A 26,607-nucleotide genomic window follows, 5' to 3' on the forward strand; every position below is an offset into this window, starting at 1 on the left:
TATGTCTTCTGGGTTGTTATGCAAACATACAAGAAACATTTGTACAAGTTGATATTTAAGGTTGCTTTGTTATAAAGTCGAGCTAGATAAATTACAGCTCCTAATGTATATTTGTAATGTTCAGATTTGGTCTTATTTGTAAGGGAATCATGTGGGCTATTCAAAGTGTTCACCAGCCTCAGCATCAATAGTGTCAGCATCTAGGGAACTGGGAAGAAATGCAAATTCATGGACCCTAATAGGAATCTCTACGAAGGACCAAGAAGTCAATGCTTTAGCAAGCTTTCTAAGTGATCTTTAAGCATGCTGACATCTGAGAAATCTAGCTCCAGATTTTCTTGCACATATTAATTCATGTAAACTAACACTGTAGAATCCAGGTACAGGTGAAGTACATTAAAAATCATGTTGCACGTAGCATTTTTTAAAACTGGAAATGCTACATAAACAAAGAATTAGTGTGTTGGATCCTTTTGTAAAAGTAGATATTTATTTTCAAAGTAAATAATCAATCTCTTCTTTTGAAGGCTCGATTAGTTTTTCTTTCATTCTGTTAAAATATCTTTAGCTACCAGTACTAATCACACATTTAATGTAGATTCAGTCTTCTGGTATTTGGGGCCCCAACAGTTAAACTGAAATTCTACAAAGAAAAAATCAGTGCCACAAAGAACATAATGACATTTAGTATTCCCAACGCATACTCTTTACATTCAGAGTTTTGTGGTTTTTTCTGCTGTCCACTATATTTGCTGCTATATCCTCAGAAACCCTCACTGTGCCTGGCATAGAGTGACGTATTAGTCAAATAAATAAATTCTGGATTTTAGTGCACTCTCTCTTGACCTCTTTTTGGGTTTCCTTTGTAAACCCAAATGGGTTTGCAAATGGGTCCAGCTCCACATTGTCAGATTCCCCACACTGATAACTGCTAAGAGGTTTTGTTTTCCACAGGAATAATTCTAATCTTGCCACATTCTCTCACACTCATACGTTGTGAGAAGAACTTAATGCTTTCCTCTTTGAACTAGTTCAAATCTCTCTAGTTCTCCATGGAAGGCTAACATCCCTTGGTTCCTTGCTTACACATTTTCCATATTCTAGGACCTTGCACTATCCATCCCTGCACTCTCTGTCTCTAATACACACACATAAAAGTTTATCCCTTTCTATTACGTAATTTTTATTGGTCTATAAGTAGGTTCAAGTCTCTCAATTAAAACTTTGTAACTTCTAGGTCTCTAAACTGGCTCAGAGACAAATAATGTGATTCACCCTTAGTCAATTAAATCATGAAAGCAAATTCTGGATCTTCAGTTATAAATATGTACTGGGATTTAAAACTGGAGGTATAAGCATGGGTTACTGAGGACTACTTCTTCTATTTAAGGCAAGCCCTACCCAAGAGGGACATTAAGAGAATCAAGAAAAAAATAAAAAAGTCTGGTTGACCTCTTTTGAGTCACACAATTCAGACATGTTGGGAGCCAGATCTACCCGAGGACTTTGCAGATTCCTGTGTCAATGGATTTTCTCTTTTTGGGGCCTGGGGTGCATAGGGTTAGGCATTTTGTTGTCACAAGAGTTCTGACAATTTGTTCTCAGTTTGTATATAAAACAATGAATTCTTTGAATGGGCTGATTATCTATAATCTCTAGAGTGCTCAGGGTAACATCTTGCAAACATTAGTTTCTGAAAAATGTGTTTGACTGCAAGAATGCATAATAAATGAAAGAAAACAAACTCACAGAGTACACGGACGTCATACTGAAGGGAATCTTCTCCAGCTTCATTCACAGCCACACACGTATACCTCCCAGCATCGTCTACTTTAGCCCGGGGAATCTGCAACATTCGCCCTCCTAAAAATATACCCCAGAATGTTTACTTCTCTAACTCTTAGGCTGAACACAGATCATAAACACAGACATAATTTTTCAGGTCTAATGATTTCCTTACATTTTCTTTTTAGGCTCCTACTTTATCCAATCATTCAGTTTTAATTTCAGATATTATCTAGTTTTATTGCATTGGATTACTAAAAAGTGATTCCATATTGCAATATTTTGAGGCCTCCTGAGTAGCTCAGGTAAGTTTTCCTGGAGATGGAGGGAAAATTTATTTTATGCCCTTCCTCCTGCTCCATTTGGAATTCAGCCATGCAGTGACTTCAGACTTTTACAGCCTTTAATAATTTTAATAGATATTTGCACTGTTTCTTATAAATACTTGTTTGAAAAAGTCATATCCAGGGATTTAAAAGTATGAAATGTACTATTATACAAAAAATACTAAAAGAATACTTCTGCATAGTTTAAAAAATTATATGTTGATATTTTGAACTTAGAGTCACTTGCAGTAATTACATAAAATTTTTCACCTATGCTTTCTATTTATAGTTCATGTCATTTGCATTATCTTTGTCATATGTACATTATCTGAGATAATATGTACATTATGTAATATGTAATGTCATATGTACTTTATCTGAGAGTGAGTTTGAGATATGATCTCCTTTTGCCCTAAATACTCGTAAATCAGTATTTTGTAAGAACAAGGAGAATCCTTCATATAATTACAGCACAAGGGTAAAAAGCAAGAAATTTAAAGTTAATAAAAAACTAATATTCACTATATAGTCCAAGCTTAAATTTTATTAGCATTTGCAATACGTTTTTATAGTCATTTTCCAGATATCCATTTAGAGTCACAGATTACAAATAGTCACCATATTTATTTATGTTTTTATATTTGATTATTCTTAAAGATATTCTTTTATTAATTCAAGCTAAATTTACATATTTATTTAATACATTGATCTTAACTGTAAATTTGATGAGTTTTGACCATTCATAGATTTGAATGTTTAACAAAATTTGAGGCTGCAAAAATATTATTTCACATTTTAAATATATCATAGAAACTAAAATATTTTCAATTATAACCTTATCATAAATCATTTATTATTGTGCAATACCTCTTTATAAGTATATATGAGAATTTATTTTAATAATGTATAGAAAGCAACTCATTGTACTAAAAGAGAAAAGCAGGCATGAAGAAGTCAAAGGACTTTCCTAAAACTACTATCATATGCTGACAGAGTGATCTAGTATTAGAATGAAAAATTTTCTAAGATGATCTATCTTGTTAAATTCTCACACTAGACTATTCTTGACTTGAACTACATGGCTATGTATGGCATAACAGTAACTTAATGCCAGTTAAATTACATGGCCAGAGGGCCAAGCAATTTAATTGGGAAAATACATGAGAAGAAACATATTTGACAGAGATTCACATTTCCAAATTTTTGCAGTGATTTTTACCTGGCAAAATCATTACTTTGTCACTTGAGGTCAGAGGATGGCCATCTTTATACCATGTCAGTGTAGGAGGAGGGGCAGCATTTGTCTCACAGTAAAGAGAAATGGGATTGTTGATGATCACATCTTTGGCTTCACCATTTCTTCTAGTATCTAGCATGTTTCCTATTTCCCAGAGTTTCTGAAAACTTGGTGGAACTATGGAGGAAAATCATTAAATTGTAGTCAAACATGAATGTCAGTGTCAAACTATTAACCAAAGATCTTAATTGTATTTTGACAACAGTGATTTGTAAGTATAATAAGTTAGATGATATGAAAATGTTCTTAAGCACTTATTAACCTACCAACACTAACTCTTAAACCAAAGTAGACAGAAGTAGAATCTGGTTCTTTTTTTTTTTTTTTTTTTTTAGGTACCAGGGATTGAGCTCATGACCTTGCACATTGCCAAGCAGGCACTTAAGTCTCTGGGCTAAACCCCTGGCCCTGGAAGCTGATTCTTATGTGGAAGAATAAGACACAAAGCAACCAGAAGTCTGTGTTCACCAATTTTTTCCCCTGTAAAGGACTCTGGTACTAAGACAATAAAGAGGCCCATTCCCAAGGGGGAGCATGGCGAAGAAAGATGATCAAAGCACTAAAGACCACTAAAAATAGTGGTTCTACTAAGGGTGTTTAGAAATTATGTAGTCAGAATTGAAAATTCCACTAACAAAAATAATAAGACAATCTCATATATTTTGAGAACAACTATGAAGATTTTTGCCTATACATCAAAGCATTAAAAAGAGTGCATAACATTTGACCGAAGATTTCTACTGTTAGCCACTGAAAAAATATCAAAGATGTGCAAAAATTTTGTATGTACCAATGTTCAGTGTAGATTATTTATGAGCAATGAAAACTTGGAAACAACCTAGCCATTAAACAATATAAGCCTTCTTAAACAAATATTTGGATACTAGACGAAACAGGCATAATTGTTAAAAACCATGTAGAGGGTTGGAGGTCTGGGTCAGTGGTAAACAGCTTACTTAGCATGCATGAATCCTTGAGTTTAATCATATATACACACATGCACACACATACACACACAAACACACACTCATCCTGAATAGTTAATAACCCTCAGAGTAACAATAGTAGAAAGATTATTGTCAATTATTTTACTAAGAACTTATGCATCTTATCTCACCTAGTACTCACTAAAATTGTGTATTAGCTCTAACTGTAAGCAAATGAAAGTTTAAAATATTTAAGCAACTGCATCAAGTCATCAATCTTGAGGCAGAAGCAATTATGATTCAATCCAAATTCTGATTGTTCTGAATTCTATTTTTTACTGCTTTCTTATATGCCAGATAACTATCACTTTTAAAATTTCATAGTACAGTGTCAGCTGAATGCTAATGAAAGAGAAGTCTGTATCACTTGATGCAAATTTATAAATGAAGTATCAAAAGGAAACACATAAAACCTAACCGAGGTAATCCTAAATGATAGGATTATTTCCTTTTTCCTCAATTTCTTTTGTTTAAAATTTCAATAATGAATTTGCCTTATTGCCAACAGAAAAATTTTTAAAAAATAGTCCAGATCTAATCTCTTTTCTATTAGTCTGATAGGTCATGTCAATAAAAGTTTATGGAATAAGAAAGTAATGTTACCTTGTATATTCACATCAAAATCCAACTCATCTTCACCTGCAAGGTTAGATGCTACACAAGTATATCGTCCAGTGTCTGATATTTGGGCTTCCTTTATTTGAAGTGTGTGTCCATTTGCAGCAATACTAACATGATGATCTGATTTAAGAGGCTGTGATTTAATTATAATAACATTACAATTAAGTACTTAATAAACCTTGTAAGAAAGCATGCAGTTGATCATTTATATTTGTGCCAACAATTTGTAGGTAATGCATTTATACATTTTATAATGAAAAACATTTTCATAGCTATCCTATTCATTTATCCATGTTGGTTTCTTCAGGTAATATCATCTACAATTAAAAAAGTGTCCTCTGTAATTTTGTAAAAATGGTAGAATTTATGAAAAACGGAGACGACTAGTACAATTTAATTTGATTTGTAACAATTGTTCCCTCAGAATCATCCCTGCTTCACACAAAAATGTGTAAATTAGAGACGTCTTATTGAAGTTTCACTTTTCATCAAAACTTGAAGATTTTAGCTGCTTCCTTCTGTTATTTTTCTCGTAATTCTTGTTGGACTCCATATTCATGTGGACAGTCTTCCAAAGTCATGCTCTTACAGCACTTTGGCCTTCTCTCCTTTAATTTTCTTGCACTCTGTTCTTTCTCAGTTATTATGTAAGAGAATCTGGCATAGATAAACCTAACAATTACCAAACAAATGCACCCTTTATAACATCAATTTCAAATTTTTAATCTCTGCCTGCCTCCTCTTAAATTTTAAATCATTTACTTAAGCATCTCAATTCCAATATTGTTTTGACCTCAAAGGGAGGTCTGCATTCCATTGATATTGCAATTTTTTCACTGTTTTTCAGTCTCCTCCCATCCAGAATTCCCACTTTAAACAGAATGTTTACCATGATCCTCACTCCTTTATGAGCCCTCAAATTCCTTGATTCCTCTCTCTTTCACTGGTTAAAACCTTAACTCTGATTAGAATCAGTCTCTGCCCTTCTGTTACTCCCTTGATTTACTCAAAAGACATTACTCCCGTAGCTATATCCTTTCTCACTTCACTTAGGCCATCATCACTCCATTGCACTCCACAGGGCAGTTTCAATCTTAAAGAAAAAAACTCCAATTGCAATTTACGCCCACATTTTCTACTGTCTTGTTAGTTTATACTTTCCTGTTACTTTATACTTTATACATGACTAAAGTCATGTTACTGTATACTTTCTATATTTACTGTCTATAATTTATCTCCTTATCTTTTCTTGAATATGATCTAATTGAACTATGCCAAAGTCTTGTGAAGGTCATCAATGACATGCACATGCTAGCTTAGCTAGCATTCTCTGTGCTTAGTTTACCTTGTTATTGGTATTTGGTAGAGTTTCACTTGCCTTTCTTTTGAAATGCTTTTTCTGCCTTATATTTTGAGACCCTACACTCTCTGATCCTTGACTTCCAAATGTAGAACTTAATCTTTGTACATGTTCTCTTTCTGTGCAATCTCATTCTCTTAATGATCTCATGCAACATTTGTACTCATCTCTCCTGTACATCTCAAATCTTTTTATTAAAAACATTAAAAGAAAGAAGGAGATTAAGATAAAAGAGGACATAACATAGTAACACAGGACAATTCAAGTAACATAGTGTTTCACCACAAGATAACCCGACATAACAGCAGCTACCATATTGTCTCTTTCCTTGAAATATTTGAGTATAACTTCGTATATTGCTTCCACTTTAGTTCCAGTAATCACCGTCTCTCTTTTTGATCAGTATAACAGCTTCAGAGCTGGACCGTCTTTTTCTTCTTCAATTATTGAAATCAGTGTAGTCCCTTGGAAACCTTAAGTATATCTTATCTTTCCTGTAAAAGTTTCCAGCTGGTCTTCCATTCAAATAAGGCAGTACTGGTCCACGAGGCAGTTCCTGTGTTCCTCTTGGTTACACATTTTCTGTGCTCTGTCTGATTGGCCACTGCATTCCAGGTCAAATGCTTCACAGTCTTTTCCTTTGCTACACTCCATAGTTTGAAATATTTTCCCTACAATACCTTATGTGTCTTTTCTTCATGTCTTGTTTTCTGCTTAAATATCATGTTATCAGAGGTCTTCACTATTTAAATATCCTTGGTATCCTCCTTGACTGAATTTTTTCCTGATATCTATACCACTTGGCACATTCTATTTTACAGATTTGTTTGTTTAGATTTGTTTTCCCAAACTTCTAATGGTAGAGGGTTTTTTTTCTATTTCTTTCATGGCTGTACTGCTGCACCTAAAATAAAACCTGATGAATAGCGGTGTTCAGTACATAATTTAGGATGCAGCAAATCATTATCAATGCATGTCTTACGTAAAAATAGCATGGCTTACATTTTCTGTGTAAAAATAAAATTTCAGAGAATGAATAAATAAAACTCAAAGACTCTTAAAAGCTACTGGGGCCAATACTGTCATTACTTTGTGTGTGTGTGTGTGTGTGTGTGTGTGTGTGTGTGTGTGTGTTAAATACTGCTTCAAGTAGCATTGCTTGTATGAAAAACAGAAAGGATATGGAAAATAAACTTTAAAAAGTATTTTTGTTAGAATTCTAGGGAACCAGGATCAAACATAAAATCAGCAGTTTAAAACATAATTTGATCAATTAGTTTGAATTTTAAATAATATTTTATTCATAGTGAAACTTTTAAAAAATACCTCACTCTTCTGCCATTCTAGGCTTTAATCCAGTTTTATGTGTGTATGTTTGTGTATGTGTGCATGTATTTGTGCATGTTTCATGTGTAGTAACGTGTAGCATGTGTAGTAGAGAGAAAAAGCTTGAGAAAATGGTTACAAGTAAAATAACTACATGATTCAAAGGAAAAAGGAAATATTTTTCCAAGTAAATTTGTATAGGATTCACATTTTACCATGGAATAATCCTGTAGACAGAAAAGAAACTACAAACAGAACATGGTGGGAGTTCTATAGTTTTCCTTTTGCAATGGCTTCCAGATGAAAATTGCTTATTTTGTATGGAATGATTTTTTCCCTAGCTGCCAGTATTGCAAAATACATCTGGAATCTGAAGAAATAAAGCTATATCTTTGCTACATCTTAAATCATGACTATGACCTAAATTTCAATAACTAGAATTTAACTGGTCATTTGATTGATTATGTATAAAACAGGATACAACAGCTTAGCTTTTCACATCTGTATTAAGTAGGGTTAACAACCACTAAAAAAATCTATTTTGACCTAAGTTCATCAGCATATAATGTATTTAAAACAAACATGGAAGAGTATAACTTATTAAAAAAGCAGGGTGTGTGGTCTGAAAGCCTGATCACAGTATTAAAGGCTCTGCCTTTTGTTGGAGGATTCCTAATGCCCTCAGCTAACTGTATTGTGCTTTCCACTGTAATTTAATTTTGCCTCGTTTACTTTCTCTTGTAATAACAAAAATACCACCTTTCATTTAAGATGTTTAGAAACAGATCTGAATGAAGAGTATTTATTACTCACTTTATACTCTTCTTTATACTTTCTTCTCCAATGAAATTTACTTACTTTGTAAAGCTACGCAACAGAAACAGTGTTCCCCTGATAACTCCAGTGGACAGTGGTCAGATTTTCAATCAATTTGTGAGTAAAACAATCATGCAAATTTCCCAGTAATGGAACAATACCAAAGTTGTCAAAGGTGGGTTGGATTTTGTTTTGTTTTATTTTTTAGTAGTTTTAGATTCCAAAACCACAGGATTTGATAGATTTAAAGTCATAATGATTTTCTGAGTCATTGGTGCCTAATACAATATTTTCTATCATATTAGTCTTTAAGAAACTATTAGTAAATAAAAATAGAAATTAAAAACTCGCCTGCCCATCCTTGTACCAGCTGAGGGAAGCAGAGGGAATCGCATATGCTTCACACTCCAGAGTCAGGGTGTTATTTACTTTTATCTTCACTTCCTTAGGGGAAAGACCTGGTCCCAAAAGGTCCCCTTTATTGATTATGGGTGGAACTACAAAAAATAAATATGAATCAGTTAATCGCACAGAATATGAAGAGAAATATCCCTATCCCCCACCAGTGCAAAGCAGCCAATGGCACCAAGGTTCTTCACAGAAGAACTATTTTTGTTTGTTTCAGGTCCATAAAGAGCCCCAATATGAATATTAAACAGCACTTTGTTGGTTTCTAAAGGTTCTGAGTCAAAGAAAAAATGACAATCAGAAAAATACTTTCCTTATAAAAAGAGGAATAAAATCTGGAAATGTGGAATCTATTAATGGCAGTATTAACTTTGCCTTCTATTTACAGTTCATTGTACATTGCAATAGCCTCAAATCACTCATGATCTCATCTTGGGAAGTGGATTAGGGCATATGCATTTAAACAACAGTTTTATACACAAATCTACACTAGCTTGGCCAAGAGAATAAGTCAGAGACAAAAATAGAGAGGTTTAAGAAAGTGCCACTGACACGGTCTCTGACAAGAGGAGAGTGTGCAGACTGAGTGAGCTCTTCACATCCTTAAGCAACTGACATGGGCACAATTCTTAATTCAATTTAATGAAGCAACTGAATAAATAAGAGTCTTTAAAGATCAGTGTAAATAATTGTGAACCATAATGAAAAATAGGACCGAGAAAGTTAAAAAAATAGGGAAGATATAAAACAGTGTGTTCTTTCAAAACTTACTGTAGACTTTCACTTCATAATGCTTTATCATTTCTCCGGCCTCATTAGTAGCTACACATGAGTATCTCCCAGCATTGTCCTCCTGCGCATTGAGGATTTGCAGAGTTCTCCCTCCTAAAAAAATCCCAAAACATGGAAGAAGCTCTGACATCAAAGTGGTAGAGTATGCACAAACTACCAGAAAGTTAGTTGTTATTAATAACATATGTCTTCTTATACATCAGTTTGTGGCAGAAATTTGATAAACAGCAAACCAGAATCTATCAGGGTACTGTGTGGTAGGTGAGAACACACACTGAGTTCCTAGTGGTTCCCTGTACCAATGAGTCTCCAACCTCTGAACTCCACTCTAGCTAGGTCACTTTTCACTCTGCTATCAAATAGGCTTCTGCCTCAGTCATCTTCCTCCTCTCATCCACCTGAACTAGATTAATCGAGCTAATAATTTTAGTTTCTTGTTCCTTAAAAATCTTCAGTTGTTCTCAACTGCCTAAAGTACAAACAAAACATTCTTTAAAGAATCATTCAAAACATGACTCCAACTTTCCTTCCTGGCCTTTTCTCTTGCCCTTTGAGCCAACACAAGGGTACATGATATCTCCACTTACACAGTGGGGAGTGGTCTTCTTATTATTACCTGCACATAGCTAGGCCATTTTCACTCTATCCCTTTCCCACTCTAGTCATCCAGATGGATCTGAAACATCTCACAATTCACTGCCAGTCAACTAAATTCTGGAACTTTCTTTATAGTCTGGTCCACTTTTGAAGCAACAAAACTTTTCCTGGAGACTTCAATTCATAGTGGCGGTTTCTTCTTTTAAATTCTTAGGAAAATTCTTGCCAGTACATTTTTTATAACCCTTTGGTATTTATAATACTGTATTCACAGATTCATGTTGACAAACTTTTTACATGTATCATTTCTCTCCCAGTCTGTAAATTTCTTAAAGGCAGTGATTGTACTTTTTAATTCTTTTGATTTTCAAATATATATGTAGAATAAATGATCTAAATACTGTCTTTGACGTCTCAATTCAATAGAAAATGAATTTTTACCTGTTGTTATTCTACATTACAATGTATTTTAGCAATTAACTACATTTTAGCATTTGTTTATTTTGTTAATTAGATTTTTTATATTCTTTCAAAAATGTTTGGTCCTTCAGAGGGCACATTTAAAAATGAGAAATTAAATAATTATAAAACATTTCAAAATCAACATAGATAATCTTGTAAAGAAAAAAAGCTCAAGATTTTGCTTTTCTACAATCGTAGATGACACAGATGCATCTTGAACATCTTAAGTGTATTAATTACCAGGAAGAATACGAATATTTCTGGTGGATTCTAAAGGGGCTCCATCCTTAAACCAGGTGATGGTAGCTGGAGGATAGGAATAAGCTTCACAGACCAATGACGTTGGGCTGTTAAGGGTAACAATAACATCTTCAGGGCTTCCATCATTTCCTGCACCAACAATTGTAGGAGATACTGGAAAAGACATAAAATTAGATAAAAGAAAAATATTTAGAAATTGCTCTATTTGTGCATTTCTAAATTGCCACTGTCTTTATTTATGTAATTCTATTTCTTAACCATTACAAAATAACTGAAGTTTGCTCTTGGTCTAAACAAAAGCGGTGAGATTCTCACAGGATAATGAGGAAGATGACACATCAAGAAGGAACCATAACATAATGTAATCAAGACAGGGCAGGCGATTGGAGGCACAGCATTCAGTCCACGCTGTTGTGTGGGGTTTGACAAGTTTCATTAGAGAAGCTCTCTTGGAGTAGGTCTCAGAGGTGTCCTACAGCATTAGTAGTTGTGAGCAGATGACAAGAAAGCATATTTGGAGAAAAGTGTAGTAAAGAATGGATTTGAGAGGGTTGATACTGGAAGCAAGAATAAGAGGTATATTGGATTCATAAAAGATATGAGATATTGAACTAAAGCACTGTAAAAAGACATACAGAAGAGAGGCCAGCTAAATCCAGGCACTTTAACTGGAAGAATTTGATGATGGAATTTGGGGGAAACAGGAAACTGAAGAGAAAAATAACTTGGGAAGTTAAATAGCAGTGAAATAATAATAGAAATTTAGAAAGATTTCCTCATTTAAGAGGGAGATAAATTTTGAATACATTAGTTTTAAGCCCTATATTCCAGTTAGAAATTCCAATAAGCAATTTTAGATCGGCATGTTGCATCTGCTGAGAAAGATCTGGGTTTCAGATGTGGATTTTTTAAGTCAACAGTCTAAAAGAGTTGACAGTTTAACATCTGGGAATGAGTTTAAGAGATATCTAGAACATCCAGAGTCATGAAGTAATGATAGAATCCTAGAAACCACAATGTTTCAGAGACAGATCCAATAAGAATTCATAAAGGAGAAATATAGGACTCAACCAAAGATGTACAAAGATAACTAGGCAAGAATCTTGTCAGTGAAAGAGAGACCAATCATATATCAAGACTGAAAATTATTTGTTGGGCTTAACAATAGGGTAGTTCTTGCCAGGGCAGTGTCAAAACAGCGTGAGGAAAAAAAAAAACCTATTTTCAGTGGGACATAAGTGGTTAAAATAAGAAATGAGGAAACAATAAAAGGTAAATCTGCAAGTACAGCAATCAGTGGGAGTAAGTAACATATCAACAAAGACAAAAAGGGTCACGGACATAAGTGCAAGCAGTAACTATGAACAAGAATGATAACCCAACTTCTGGAGAAATTAAACGACGAAGGCACTGAGTTTTTGTCTAGTTAGACTAGAAGTGGGAAACAAATACTTAAATAGCCTCAGTTTCATTAAGCTGGTGGAAAAGAGTCCTTGAATAAGATATTCCAACCTTCAATGAATTAGAAAAATGACAAAGAACTAGATAAAGAATCAGACAAGGGAGGCGTTTCAGGGAAATTCCTGCAATGAGATGGCCTGTCTTAGGGTGCCTAGAATAAAGAGTGAGCAATGTTCTCAAAGAAGTTGACATCACCAAGAAGGGCCCAATTTTAATTGTAGCCAGGAGCTGGAGTGGGTTTTAAAGCACGATTTCAGGAGGACAGATGACAGGATTAGGAGAAGGGTCAATACTGAAAGATGAATCAGTAATGGGTGAATAAGTCACGAAGGGCTGAAAGTCCTGAGAGAAGTGACAAGCTACAAGAAGGAACAGATAATCTGGGGCTGATGTTTCTGTTTTCTACACTGACTAAATGTACAGAGATCATAGGCATGTAAGGACATAAATTCTCATTCATATTTATTCATGTATTTAGTTTTGTGATATCATATTAGATGTTAGTGCTAACCTCTTTATAAAACAAAAAAGAATGTATAATCTTGTAAAACATATACTAATTATACCCTCTTTACCTGACACATATACATTATCTGGTAATTTAATTATCTTTTTTCACACATATATCTCTTGTATTCATTAGACTGTAAGCTCTTTGAGGCTGTGTTCTATATAGGAAATTCCTATTAATGGCACTATTTATATGCTCCCCAGCTAGTATAGCAAGTAAGTAAAAACAAGCAAACACAACCACAAAAATTTACTAACTAATGTGGAGGTCAATTGATTTTTGTGGAATTATTTTGATATTAGGGTCACCAAATACAACAAATCTAAGTGGTATCTTTTAAATTGGAAATAATGAAAAAAATGTTACATCATTCCCAAGATCACAAACACTACTTTGATATTGCAGGAACCAAATGCATCAAAACACAGAGTTATTTTATCACCTCTAGGTCACAACTATGATATGTACAATTTCTAGTAATGGCAGAATTTCACAAAGAAAGGATACAGTATCTTAAGTTGATATTCATTCACTGTTTACATGCTTTTCATTGACCAACATTTTCTTTTACTATAGCATATTTAATACTTGTCTTGTTCATAATTACCCTTGGCATATACTGTGCCTGGGAAACAGTAAGGTATTCCACAGCATCTAATGAATTTATGAATGACTGCATTAGTTAATTAAGTAAAAACTGTAAATGGCCATGACACTGGTACTCCCTACATAATGAAATTCTATGACAGAGGTAGTAAATGCACAGAGAAAGAAAAAAATTAGCTTATAATCACATCTAGTTCTTCAGGATTTAATGAAGAACTTGTACCTACCAAACACATTGAGACTGAAGCTTTTGCTCTTGTCACCAGCCACATTAGAAGCCAGACAGGTATATCTTCCAGTGTGTAACACTTGGGCATTGGTGATTTGAAGAAAACGACCACCAGACATAATGTGATGACTTTTGTCTTCTTGGAGGAGCTGTCCATCTTTGTGCCATGTGATTTCTGGTACTGGGTTCCCTGCAAATAAAAACCATTTTTGCCCCATGCCTCATAATAATATGTTTCCAAATGATGAACATTGAAAGTAAGTATGTGCCCTGTTACACGTTCTACTTCAAAAATAATGTACTAACCACGCATCCTAAAGTAAGTTTTCAAACTAATGTTTTTGGTAACAGTAATGGTGATGCTATGACAAAGTTACATGCAGATTAGAAGCCATTTTCAAAAGTAAGCTATTTTTCATCTAAAACTGAAATAATCCTAAATTAATTACTGTGTTTAATTAAACTCATATTTTTATTTCATGATCATTTTCACAATAAACTGTACTTCAAAAGAGCATTTTTAACTTAAACTATTACTCAAGAATACCTCTTTATTCATATTACATTTCTTAAAAAGATTTTACATTTTTTAGAAAAAATTACAGAAAAATAAAACCTTTAATGAAATAACTCAAAAGATAGTTTAAGTTGTACCAGGGTTCTAGCATACAGAGGTAAAAACATAAGTATATTGTTAATATACTAATTCTTCTTTTAATATTTTTCCACATAGATGAGTTTTTTAATTGTCTTAAAAGCAGAATTACATTTAGTATTAAGTTTTAAATTGTTTCAATAATTGTTAAAAACTTTAAATCCATTAAAACAAATCATAATCAGAAAGAAAAGTAAGATGATATACTAAAAATAGAAAGCTTGATCAGAGAATGCTCTAAGATTTAAGCAAATAGTTTCTGTGTAACAGTTGTTAATCACCGCATTGTTCTAGAAAGAAAATTGAGTAAGTAATATCTATGTTTCTTAAAATAAAAATATTTCCTTGCTTAAATTTATTGCTCATACAGACACATCAATGATGAAAGAACAAACTCCTCAATCCTTCATTAAAACACTGGCTTTCCATAAAGTATTATTGGCCACTCCAATTGCTCTTTAGAACTGCAAGCCCCTTCCCATAAAAAGGCAGGCCCGACAGCATTCCTTAGAGATTTATTTATTTTGATTGTACACAACAAACCAATTAGAAGATAAAGATAGTGAAACTGGTTGTAGAATTTTTATTTTTCCTAGTCTTTGTTCTCTTGCTAATATGCAAGCATGTTAACAAACGGTGACAGATTTGTTCTTGTATAAACAAGCAAATAATGCCCACCAGCAAATAATGCTGCTATCTTTCTAACAAAATTCCCACCTATTTCTTTGAAATGCAGTTTAAGAAAACAGTAAAACCAAAGGAAGACAAAGATACAGACAAAGAAAAAAAAAAAAAGGAAGGATGAGGCAGGAAGTAAAACTACATGTAAGTAGAGACACAAATAATAATAATAATATAATTTTATTGATTAGAAAGAAAATACCAGAGTTCATTTTTCCTCTTTCTTGTCTTTATCAGTCTTGAGAAAATTTCTTTTCATCTCCACAGAATCTGAGAGAATTCTGGCTTCCTCTTACATTTCTACCTGCAATGCTCTACTAAGATTCGATTTTAAATGTCCTTCACCTTAGCCAGATCCCGCCTCAACTATTTCAGAGCATAGTGAGAAGTGCTTCCCTACCTGTCACTTCACAAGCCAGTGTGACACTCTGCTTCTCTTTTACTTTCACATCTTCCAGTGTATTCTCACCCACAATACGAGGTGGCTCTAAAAAAAAAAAAGTTAAAAATCTAACAACAGTCCTGCTACATTTTTAGACATCTATACATACTAAGCTAACAGCTTTAAAACAAATCTCCAAATTGTCATTGTTTGATTACTAGAATGACAATGTATTGTTTTGATCAATTCTAATTTTAATATATATTATAAAGTTTGGTACCATGAATCCATTAATACCAAATTTAACTGTAAATTTAAGTATTTATTGTATTTATTTATTGTAAATAAAGCCTGGATAAAAATGAATCAACAAACAATGCAGGAGGAAATTTATGTATCCTATTATTAGTTTAATAATATCACATTAAATAAGTCATTCAGTGTCTGAGAATATTTTAGACAATTGCAAACTGACAAGACATGGCAGGCTAACCATTTTAATTAGACTAACTGCCTCCAAACAATTCTAGCACTTGACTCTTGCCAGAGTCATAGTTCAGCGTCAAAGGATACTAATATAGATCAAGCTCCAAATAAATGTTAATCCTGCTTCCAGAATGTAGATGAGCCAATAGACTTTTTTCTGCCTACATACTACAAATTAAAGAAATACCTAATACTGAAAGTCCAAAGGCTTTTCTTTCTTCACCAGCTGTGTTTCTTACAACACAAATATACTGGCCAGTGTCTTCTGTTCTGGCCTGTATCAACCGGAGTGTCCTGCCTCCTGGAAAAGCAAGCCACAAGATTACTTAAATCAATATGAAGGGACAACAAGTGAGAAATGGAATTTAAAGAGAAGATGATATTTAAGAGTGTTCTTAAAAAACAAGTTATTTTAACAGGTAAACTGAGAAATGCCATTGTTTGTGGATCATGAATGAGGATACAGAAATAGAAAGGCAGAAGTGATGATACCCAAATAGAACAGGTGGAGAAATGGGAAGAGAGGAGGTTAGAGGGAGTTTGGTCAATTCTGGGTGTCCTTGAATATCAGGCTAAGAAATTTAGAACTGATGGTGATCATTAAAGGGCCCGGAAATGTATACATGAACCAAGTTCATGATGTAACTTTTGTTTTCAAAGGAAAACCCTGACTGGAAGTTTAGGAAAACATGCCTAGTTTCCCACTGAATATACAAAATAGGAATGTCAGAAGAGGATTAGATCAATAATGCAGATTGGATTGACATCAATATATAACAAATAAGTCGACCTCAATACAGACTAACAACTTTCAACTGCATTTAGTGGAAACCTTAGAATTATATATAACAAAGTTTATGGGGTCATGTCATATACCACCTGTGTTTTTTTCTTTGCGAACTTCTAAGTAACACTATGTTCAAAGATTCATTTAATGCAAGCAATGTAGGTAGAATGAAAGTGAAACTCCATTTAAAGATAGAGGTAGAGGAGACAACAAATTAAATGAAATAAAATTCACAAAGAAATAAGAGATAAATTCCTTAAAACCAATTAGGAAGAAAAGTCTAAGAAATAAAAGGCATTTCTTACATTTTATATTAATTTTACTATGTGGTACATTTTTGCTTAGCACCCTATAGTTAGACCAAAAAATTATAATGGGCAAACATAAAAATTTTATGTAAATAGCTACCTGGATCTTGCTCAGGAGTTTCCATCTGTTTTAGGTTGACATAAATACAACAAGTTGACATGGAGATTTTTTTACTAAGCAATTTTCCCAACTTCCATCTATGGAAAGGTGAACTTAATAGTATTTTATTTGAATAAAACTAATTGTCTGAATTCATTCTTTTTATTTCCAGCTGAATTTAATTAAATAAATATAGAAATTATCTCAACATGCTTTATAAAAACACTTTGTCAACTAGAAAGGATTTACATACTCAAATCAGTAGGACCATATGATGATTTCAGTTAAGATAGTAAACCAAAGCAACTTTTAAGAGTCATTACTGGCTCTACAAATCTCAACCTCTGTCTCATGATATTTTTTTCTTTGTTTTTTGATGTTCTCTTAATCTGGTGAAAAACAAAAATGGATCTCACAATAAAGTACACTTTTATAAAGACATTTCTTGTACCTATTAAATCTTTATAGCAGTTATCTGTTCTTGGCAGATGACTTTTTAATAACAATAGAGACTTCAGCAAAGAATTGCTTTCAGAAAGACTTATTAGGGTCCTAAGAGAACTAATCTTAATAATATAGAAGTTTGCAGCAGACGAGGGCTGCGCAAATCATGTCATTTATCTAATTATCATTCATCTATTCCACAAGGCAAATATTTAGACTATGAAAGTGAATGACTTCTTTGGCAGCATAGAAGTTCTTGGTGAAAACCTTTTGATGTGTTTCCTCGGGGATCTCTAGCTGCTAGTCAGGCAAAACAGAACTAAATAAAACCAAAACACCACTCCTGTAAAGTTATAAAAGCCAAAGTGTATCATTCTATCTTGTCATCTTCATTTCTAGAAGCTCCAGAACATATTTAATATTTTTATTCTCTCAGCAACTGAAAAAAGAACACAAAACTATGACGTTGATTTCAAGAAAATACTGTGCTCACAATTTCGGTAACTAATTTTTAACAAAATTGTAATTACTATTCATTTCCTATGGTCAACAGAGACTGGGAATCCTAGAAAATGAAAACTTCATAGTTAGAGCATAGGAACATTTTTCAGGACAGGGAGACTACAAACCTATTATTAGGTTGCTTTTGGCAATAACATCAAACAGACACTGTGCTTACCATGTATGCAGGGACCATCTTAACTGCTTTATCTTTACAAAAACCCTAAAATGCAGATGCTATTAATATATTCACTTCACAAATGATGATATTTTAACTAAAGTTAAAAAGGTAAATGACTTGTTTGAGATCATAAATACAATGGCAATTGTAGGAAATAAATATGGTTAATAATGTTTATCTTCATAAATTTCTATCATTTATAGACTAAGGTCAGGAAGAAAGAAAGAACTGTAGGTTATTTAGGCCTAATTTCAACAGTAGGGAAGGCATATTTTCTGAAACAGTCTTGAGTACTGCAAATTTAACATTTGAACAGGGCTAAATGGCAAGGGCTAAATAATTTTTTAAAGTCATTTGCAGTCAGCCACATGAATGACTCTAGGTCATTTATACACTCATATTACCTTTATATTTACATTTATACACTCATATCACCTTTAACCTCTGGACCTAGACAGATTGACAATAATCCCTTCTCTATTATGGCTGCTCAAATATCTAATTTTGATTAAGTATCAAATAAACCATAAATCTGGATACAATTAATCACACAAATCATTTTTCAGTCAGGTATGGCTATAGTTATGCTCCCTTGAAAATATTAGGAGTAAATCCTCCTCTCTTCTTCCTAATAAGATTGAAGTCTAGAGTATAAGTGCTCTCTTACTATTAAGGGAAAGGATAATTTTATCAGTGTGACAAAATATGTTTTATGATAACCCTAATAGACAATTAGTACAGAGTAACACAATTTAGATTTCGCTTCATATTAAGAATTCTGAAGCTACTTCTCTTCATAGCTTTTATATGTGGTTTGGATGTAAGTACAGTGAATTTTTAACTTAAACTCCTAAGTACTGGCATGAGGTGTGTTATGTCAATTTGAATGACCTCATTCAAAATATTAAGATTTTTCTCTAAGTGTCTGAGCTTTTTATTTACCATAAAGTTTCCAAAATTATCTTCTTAATTTGGATGTAAGCTGTTACAACAGAAAAAGCCAAGTAAATATGCTTTGTGGCAGGCTTTAAGAGATATTTCAAAGTTTAAATTGGTCCATAGAGGATAAGCTATTTGTGGTTTTCTACACAATTAAATGAATAATAAACTGAAATAATGATCAAGTCTTAGCTAACAGAGACCTTTGCCATCCCCAAAATAGAAACATCATTTAGGTTAGTTAGGTATAAACTGAAATATTTGGGCCTGGGGTATAGTCTGTAACATGAGACACTCTAGCAGATTCAAAGTTAACATTTCTTTTAATTTTTCACTTTTCAAATTGTTTTGTAAAATATTTGACAGCCCTATGGCTTAAGATATAAGAAAGTACCGTTTTTAGAGAAATCTAGAAATATTTAAGAGGTATTTCTGATTCTCATAAGCTTGCTATGTCCTCAACATTTTTCTCAATTTATTTGGTGGATATCATGCAAGCATTAGAAACACTAAAAATAGAAACACTAAAAATGAAAATGTAAGGATAAAGTGTTGCCATATGAAGCTAATTTTGGCTATCAAAAGTTTGAATACCTGCAAGGATCCTTACAGTACTGCTAAGGCTGACAGGCCAACCATTTTTAAGCCAGGTAATTGAAGGCAGAGGGATTCCTGAAGCCTCACAACTCAGGGACACTGAGTTCTTTTCCACAACACTGATATTTTCTGGTGTCCCATGGTTTCCTATGATGCTTGGAGGGACTATAAAACATAAAAAAAAAAAAAAAACGAGAAATTGAATGGAAGATAGCTGATATACACCAAATGTCAAATAAAAAAAAAAACAAAATGATGTTATACGTGTGTGTGTGTGTGTGTGTGTGTGTGTGTACATATATATAATTAAATTTCAGGACTATTTGTTATATTCCTGGAATTTAAATGTTATTTGTTCTCCATTCTAATCAATAAATGACTTTTAATACGTTTTTTCAATAGCTGGAAACTGTTTCCTATGAGTTATTTCTCTTTTTTGGTAAATTTATCATATGAATTCATGAATTTCAGAATTTTCTAGAAAATAATTTTGATCCTAAAAAACAAGAGCAATTTAACAAAAGTGCACTTAAAATTAATTCATTTTCTCTTTTACATTCTGACTCTTAGCATGGTGTATACATTGACTATAAACTTATATTAATACTTCGTGCATACTTTAGCTGGATTCAAGTTTATTTGTGTTTATTAAATTTACCACTGTTTCTATAGATTTAAAATTACACCTGAAGCTGTATTCATCAAATAGTTCTTCTGGAGTATGTGTGTGTTGGGTCTATTCCCACTAAACTTTACAGTTCATTAATTAGAATTTTAAAGCTGACTTCCATAGACTCTGTGCCCAAAAGATGCTGATTAAGCAAGTCCTAAGGAATTTATGTTTATACTTTCCTAGTTAAGACAGTTAATTTGGAAATATACAATTAAGAGATTTACTTGGGTCAGCATTGAACCAAAAGCACTTGAAGGCGATGAATTTCTGATTTACAATGTGATTTCTAAAAGAATACCCAACATGTGTTTATTTCAGTGAGGAAAGTAACATGAAATCAGGAATAAAAGGATAAATGTTTTAATGTTCCCATGGCATGAGCCTAAGAAAGTACCAATTTCTTTTTTTATTATCATTACTTTAGGAAAGTGGCACACACATACATAGAAGAGGCAATAAATATATGACTTTCAATACTTCAAGTCTATATTCTCCATTGAGGGTGGTAAATTAAGAAACCTATTGAATCACTTTCTACTTACCATGTACACTTAAGTCATATTTTTTGTCAGTCATTCCGGCTACATTCATAGCAACACACACATAACGGCCTGTGTCAGACACATGAATGTTCTTCAGTTTGAGGATACGGCCATCATCCAATACTTCAAATCCTTTACCCTGGGTTAGGGGGTGGCCATCTTTCATCCAGGTCACTGCTGGCTGAGGAATGCCTTGCACCTCACACTCTAAAGAAATAGTCTTCCCTCGAGCAGCAATAATTTCAGTAGGGTAGCTGCCACTGTTGGTTATTACTGGTCGAACTGGAGGGAAAAAAGATAACAAGAAACAAAATGTTTGCTTCAAGTCTTACACAGGGATGTTTTATTAGCAGCATGAGACACACTTTTTACACCAAAATATTAACTACTAAGAAGAGAATTAACAGAGGTGACATTACTATATTGAAAGGTGAAATTCTTCTCTTATGTTTCCAAGTGGACTTACATCTAAAATAAAGTTACTGACACAATAAAAAAATCCCATTCATTAACTTTTAAGAAATCATATAACTATTTGAACTTTTCACTTGTATCTCTGCTATAATGAAGGCTTTCTAGTACTAATTTAATAATCAATATGATAGCTTAGCTCACAAATCAATGTCTGTTATGATTCTTTCTTCCTTTTACCTTCCACGCTGGGAGCTGGAAAACCTACAAACTTTTCAGTCTTTGGAAACTGCAGTGGCCACATGAATCAATCCAGGACCATAAAATCTAAATAGAGATCACATAAGAGACTAAGGAAACCATATTGCTTTCCTGGTGTAACAAAAAGATACTGCCACTTCCTGCTCTTGGCTTCAAAGTGTACTTGATCCCACAATTCAGGAAACTACCTTAAGACCAGAATGGAGAGAATAGGAAAATTCTAGAGCTCCTGTCTTGATCTCAACTGTTGGCCAGCTCCTGTGACTGACTGTCAACTTCATATTTCTCATCACGTGAGAATTAGACCTCTACTAGTTCGAACCATTAAGAGCCAGTTATTGGTTTACGTTGCCACTGAATTCATCTAACTGATATTGACCATAAGAACAAACATTAGAACAACATCATACACAAATGTGTATGGAAAGAAAAGTGGCCCAGTGTCAGTGATCCCATATTCTAGGGATAGTTCTGCCACACATAAACCATGAACAATGTAGTTGAGCTTAAATTTCTGCATACTTAAAATAGAGAAAATGGTGTTGTCTTATATTACAGATCATGTAAAAATTAAATGAGATAATGTAAATAGTTGAAAGCATCTAAAATCAAAAACAAGCTAAGTGGTCTTTAAAATAAAATATTCTATGCATTGTCAGTGTACTTTATGGTATCATGTCCTAACTTCAATCCATCTATGTATTTATTTTTCTTCCGCCAGCACATTACAGCAACATTGTGGCATGTCACTGGAGAGCTGAGGCAGCGAGGACAGCTATCTTCTTGAATAAAATAACAACAGAAAGAAGTTTTGCTCTCTAATTATGTTGGCATAGTTTGCATTTATAATCATATGGTAGTTCAATCAAATTGAACTACTCTAATGTAATCTTTAATATATGAAGGAAGGAAGGGAAAAAGAAAAAAATATATTTGTACAAAAGATAGTTAAGATAGTTTTACAGATAGCTTTTCTTAGTTCCCTGAAAAGAAAATTTTGTGCTAGTATTATTTGGACACAATATCATGCCTATATTTTATACTCTGAACAACTACAAAAACAGTACACAATGCTCCAACTAACCGGTTTTGAAACACTGTTTCATTATTAGTATTTACCTTTTTTCTTTACCTAAAGTAAAATTACATATATGAATATGAATGTATATATGAAGAAAAATGAAGGGAAGACTGGGAAGCTTGACAAGAAAATTGTGCTCAAAGCATGGTAACCGGCAACTTACTGTAAACTTGCAGACTGTAGTCCTTCTTTGTGGTTCCCGCAACATTTGATGCCACACATGTATACAGGCCTGCATCAGATTTTTTAGCAATTGAGATTTGTAACTGCCTGCCTCCAGACAACATCCTGACCTCCCCTCCAGAGTCAGGCAGCACTGGAGAGCCTGCAAAGAACACCAAGTGATACAAGCTGAGGTGGAAACACATAGCATTTGTATATATGCTCAGAGAAGTACGTATCCTTATTTATTAATTTCCTAGTCCGAGTACTTAAAAGTCCTAAAGACCCTATGAAATAACCCTGCTATGATGTATAAAATAACCAAAATGTAGATGAATAAAAAATTTACATGATCTGTCTGATATATTTAGTGTGGCTACAACCAAGAATATTAATATCTATTGTAAAACTGTCATAAATATAGTAAAAATGTTTGTTTTTTAGTTTATCTTAAGAAAAAAAAGGTCTCTAGAAGAATGATCATGGTTGTTACCCATATGTGTTTGATTACAAGCCTATCAATGACCCCAGAAAATTGATTATTTGGAGGGAGCAGTTAGTCTTAAAAATAAAGATTTTCAGCTTCTTAGTATAGAAATCTTACATGTTGAAATTTAATGTAAAGCAATGTTGCTATCGAACATTTAACATACAAATTCCAGGTAAGTTTGTTTATAAATTGATGTGTTAACTTAAAACAATAAAAAGTTTACATTTACACTTTTATAAATTTTAGGGATGAAAACTGACCTTTCTTCTTCCAGATGAGATTTGGTGGTGGGATACCACTTGATTCACACAATAGAGTAATGAGATTTCCCTCAATGACTGTAAGCTGAACCAGCTCATCAGAACCATAAATACTTGGCGGCACTGAAAAAAACAAAATAAAAATACTGTTTCTATATCTCATATTTCACATAGAATCTCCCTAATGCTTTGTATCCAAGAAAAACAGGTTTCCACTCAAAGAACTAAAAAATAATTACTACAAGAGGTTGATGTATCAACATTATATTAAAAGTCATCTAAAATACAGAATAAATAATAACAGAGTTCACTTTCAGGTAGAAATTTAATAATCAAAGTATGCAGAATAACATAAAAAGAAGTGACTTTATTACAGATATTAGCATACTTTGAATAAAAAAGCAAAGGTAACTCCCGAGTTTAAATGTAACCCAGACTTTAATCCACTCAGAGCTGATATCTCAAAACACTGAGTAGGATTAGAAAAGACTAGGCATAAATATAAAGATCAAAGGCAAGGGGCTTCATCTAAGAGCAAGACACATTCCAGTTTGCACAGCTGTCCGCCCTACCTGCCTCCAGCACTTCCCCAGAACCTTCCAAGGTAACGTTAACCCATGCGTCTCTGAAAGGCTTCAGTTTACACACCTAGCTAAACTCCCCTGGGACAGCTCTGTGGTGTCCTATTATTTATGGAGGGAAAATGCTCCTGAGGCCCCAATATAGCTTCCAGTAACTGTTCAACTACTCTCAAGTAAAGGTTGTTCTTTAGGTTCATGCGACCAATCCCCTCCTGTTTTTCTCGCCCTTGCCTGTGAGCCTGTCACTCATTTCACTGAGCAATTGGACACACTGTCCTTGTTTTTATACTTCTTCACACCAAGTGCTAGCATCATTCTCACCATTCATAATATAAATTCAGTCTATACATACCCCGCCTACTCAGTTCTTTGACTTCCTCATTCCTTTCTCCATAGCAGCCCTTTTATTATTTAGAATGTTTCCCCCATAAATTTATGAATTTAAGCCACTATCGGATTATTGCTCATTCTTCTTGCCCTCTTAATTACTGTCAATTTTCAATTCATCAAACCTAACTGAATCGCCAGTACTTTCATCTCTCAAAACTTCTACCTACCCAGCTGCTTGTTCTTTTGTTTATTCACGTCTCTAATTTCTAATTTCAACTGTCCCTTTCCATTATTTTCAACTGTTTTGCACATTTGCCCTTCTGATTGGGCACCAGCCTTATTCTGGATGAACCTTACAGTTTACATGTCATGTTACAGACTCAAACGTCTTCAGAAGAAAATGATACTGTTAGGTAGATTGACTCTATTATGTATTTCTAATCTCCATTCTAAACTCTGCCATCCTCTTGCCCTGTGGCTTCTATTACTACAAATAGTTGCAAATCTGAATTTGGAATGCAGATCCCTTCTGAGAAATAGACTTTTACATCCAACTGGTTGCTTAATGTTTCAACCTGGATACCTGAGAAGCACGGCTGAATAAGATGTCCAAAACTGAACTCACCTTTCTTTTTTTTTTCCTGAGGGAAAAAAATGCTATTGTTTATACCTCCCAGCTGGCTAAGCCACAAAATCTTGTTGATTCAATTTCTTAAATACGTCTAGAGTTTATCTGCTTTTTTCATGAAATACATATTTGAGCATCTCAGTCCATCTTCAAATCTTTTTAAAGTAAAATCTATTGCCTTTGGACTGAAATATATAAAGGCCTGTCGAGCACGGTGCTGCACACTTAAGAATAAAATATACACCTTTAAAATTGATCTCAGATGCCTTCTCCAATCTGCCCTTTCCCCCTCTTTCTCCTGGTATCACACTAGGCTCCATAATGAACAATGTTCAGCTCTCTGAACAAGAGTCTTCAGGTCTTCCATCCCCTTCCATGAAATTTCAGGTCATGGTTTCATTAATTTAACAAATTTAAATGGTCAAAATAAGGAAGGTTTAATGTATTACAAATGAATGTAAAGCACTATTTAAAATAAAGGTGAGTACGCTGGTAATAGAAGGGCTTTTAACAGCAGACAGCCACAGCCAAAGTGAAAGTTGTGGTTATTCAAAAGAATTAACCTTAATTAGTGACAAAAGGGAAAATTTCAAGTGAGAAAAAATTTTCTCTACTAACAACAAGCTCCTCTCTCACTACACAAATGCAATGTTTTCTCTCTCACATCACAGTTCAAATAAGTTGGATTTGGAATTTATTTTCATTTATCCAATTCCATATACAGAAAGTTCAATCATTACAAGATCCTGGTTATAAAAGCTAAAGGACACGCTACTCAAGCATGAGGGGAAAACCATTCTACATCAAGGTCACAATGACTAATATGTTTGGGCTCAAGAAGTAAATATATTGCTACTCTTGAATTAGTTCTTTAAGCTGATATTCATGATAATCAATTTCATAGTTCCTTGGATGAATGCGGTCTTAAGTACTGACAAATTAATAAAAGGTGAAACTAGAGGCTGCATTGTTTTTACTTCAGGGCTGATTATGCTTACCCAAAATGTTGACATTATAATTTTTCTCAGTTTTTCCAGCGATATTTGTTGCTTCACAAGTATAACGACCAGTGTCTTGAACCTGAGTGTCTTCAATCTGAAACCAAAGTTAAAATCATGCTTTAAAATGTGAGATGACAGATACTATTTCACAATTGTTTTTTTAATTAAAGTTCTTCCTGATCTCTTATTTTTAATTTTTATCTTAAGATTTTCAAACTTATAAAATGTAGTTGAACTACAAAATAAATTCAAATTCACACATCACCTGGATTCTATACTGAT

General features: G+C 33.5%; 1 protein-coding gene across 8 annotated transcripts in view; it reads right to left on the bottom strand.

Moving 5' to 3' along the window:
• Hmcn1 (hemicentin 1) overlaps positions 1-26,607 on the bottom strand; it is a 398,189-nt gene that overhangs the window by 90,819 nt on the left and 280,763 nt on the right. For all 8 annotated transcript variants that reach the window (XM_063240159.1, XM_063240157.1, XM_063240158.1 and 5 more), the window contains 14 exons: positions 26,323-26,419; positions 23,786-23,908; positions 23,037-23,198; positions 21,121-21,402; positions 19,903-20,070; positions 16,236-16,349; positions 15,581-15,667; positions 13,843-14,034; positions 11,017-11,190; positions 9,697-9,810; positions 8,869-9,014; positions 4,998-5,148; positions 3,331-3,525; positions 1,750-1,863 (listed from right to left, as the gene is read on the bottom strand). In XM_063240159.1, coding sequence (XP_063096229.1) covers positions 1,750-1,863; positions 3,331-3,525; positions 4,998-5,148; positions 8,869-9,014; positions 9,697-9,810; positions 11,017-11,190; positions 13,843-14,034; positions 15,581-15,667; positions 16,236-16,349; positions 19,903-20,070; positions 21,121-21,402; positions 23,037-23,198; positions 23,786-23,908; positions 26,323-26,419 — 2,119 coding nt within the window. The remainder of the gene's footprint in view (positions 1-1,749; positions 1,864-3,330; positions 3,526-4,997; positions 5,149-8,868; positions 9,015-9,696; positions 9,811-11,016; positions 11,191-13,842; positions 14,035-15,580; positions 15,668-16,235; positions 16,350-19,902; positions 20,071-21,120; positions 21,403-23,036; positions 23,199-23,785; positions 23,909-26,322; positions 26,420-26,607) is intronic.

This window comes from Cavia porcellus, unplaced genomic scaffold (genome assembly GCF_034190915.1).
Source record: "Cavia porcellus strain 051 isolate PalLab524CR breed Dunkin Hartley unplaced genomic scaffold, mCavPor4.1 scaffold_29, whole genome shotgun sequence".
Lineage (NCBI taxonomy): Eukaryota > Metazoa > Chordata > Mammalia > Rodentia > Caviidae > Cavia > Cavia porcellus.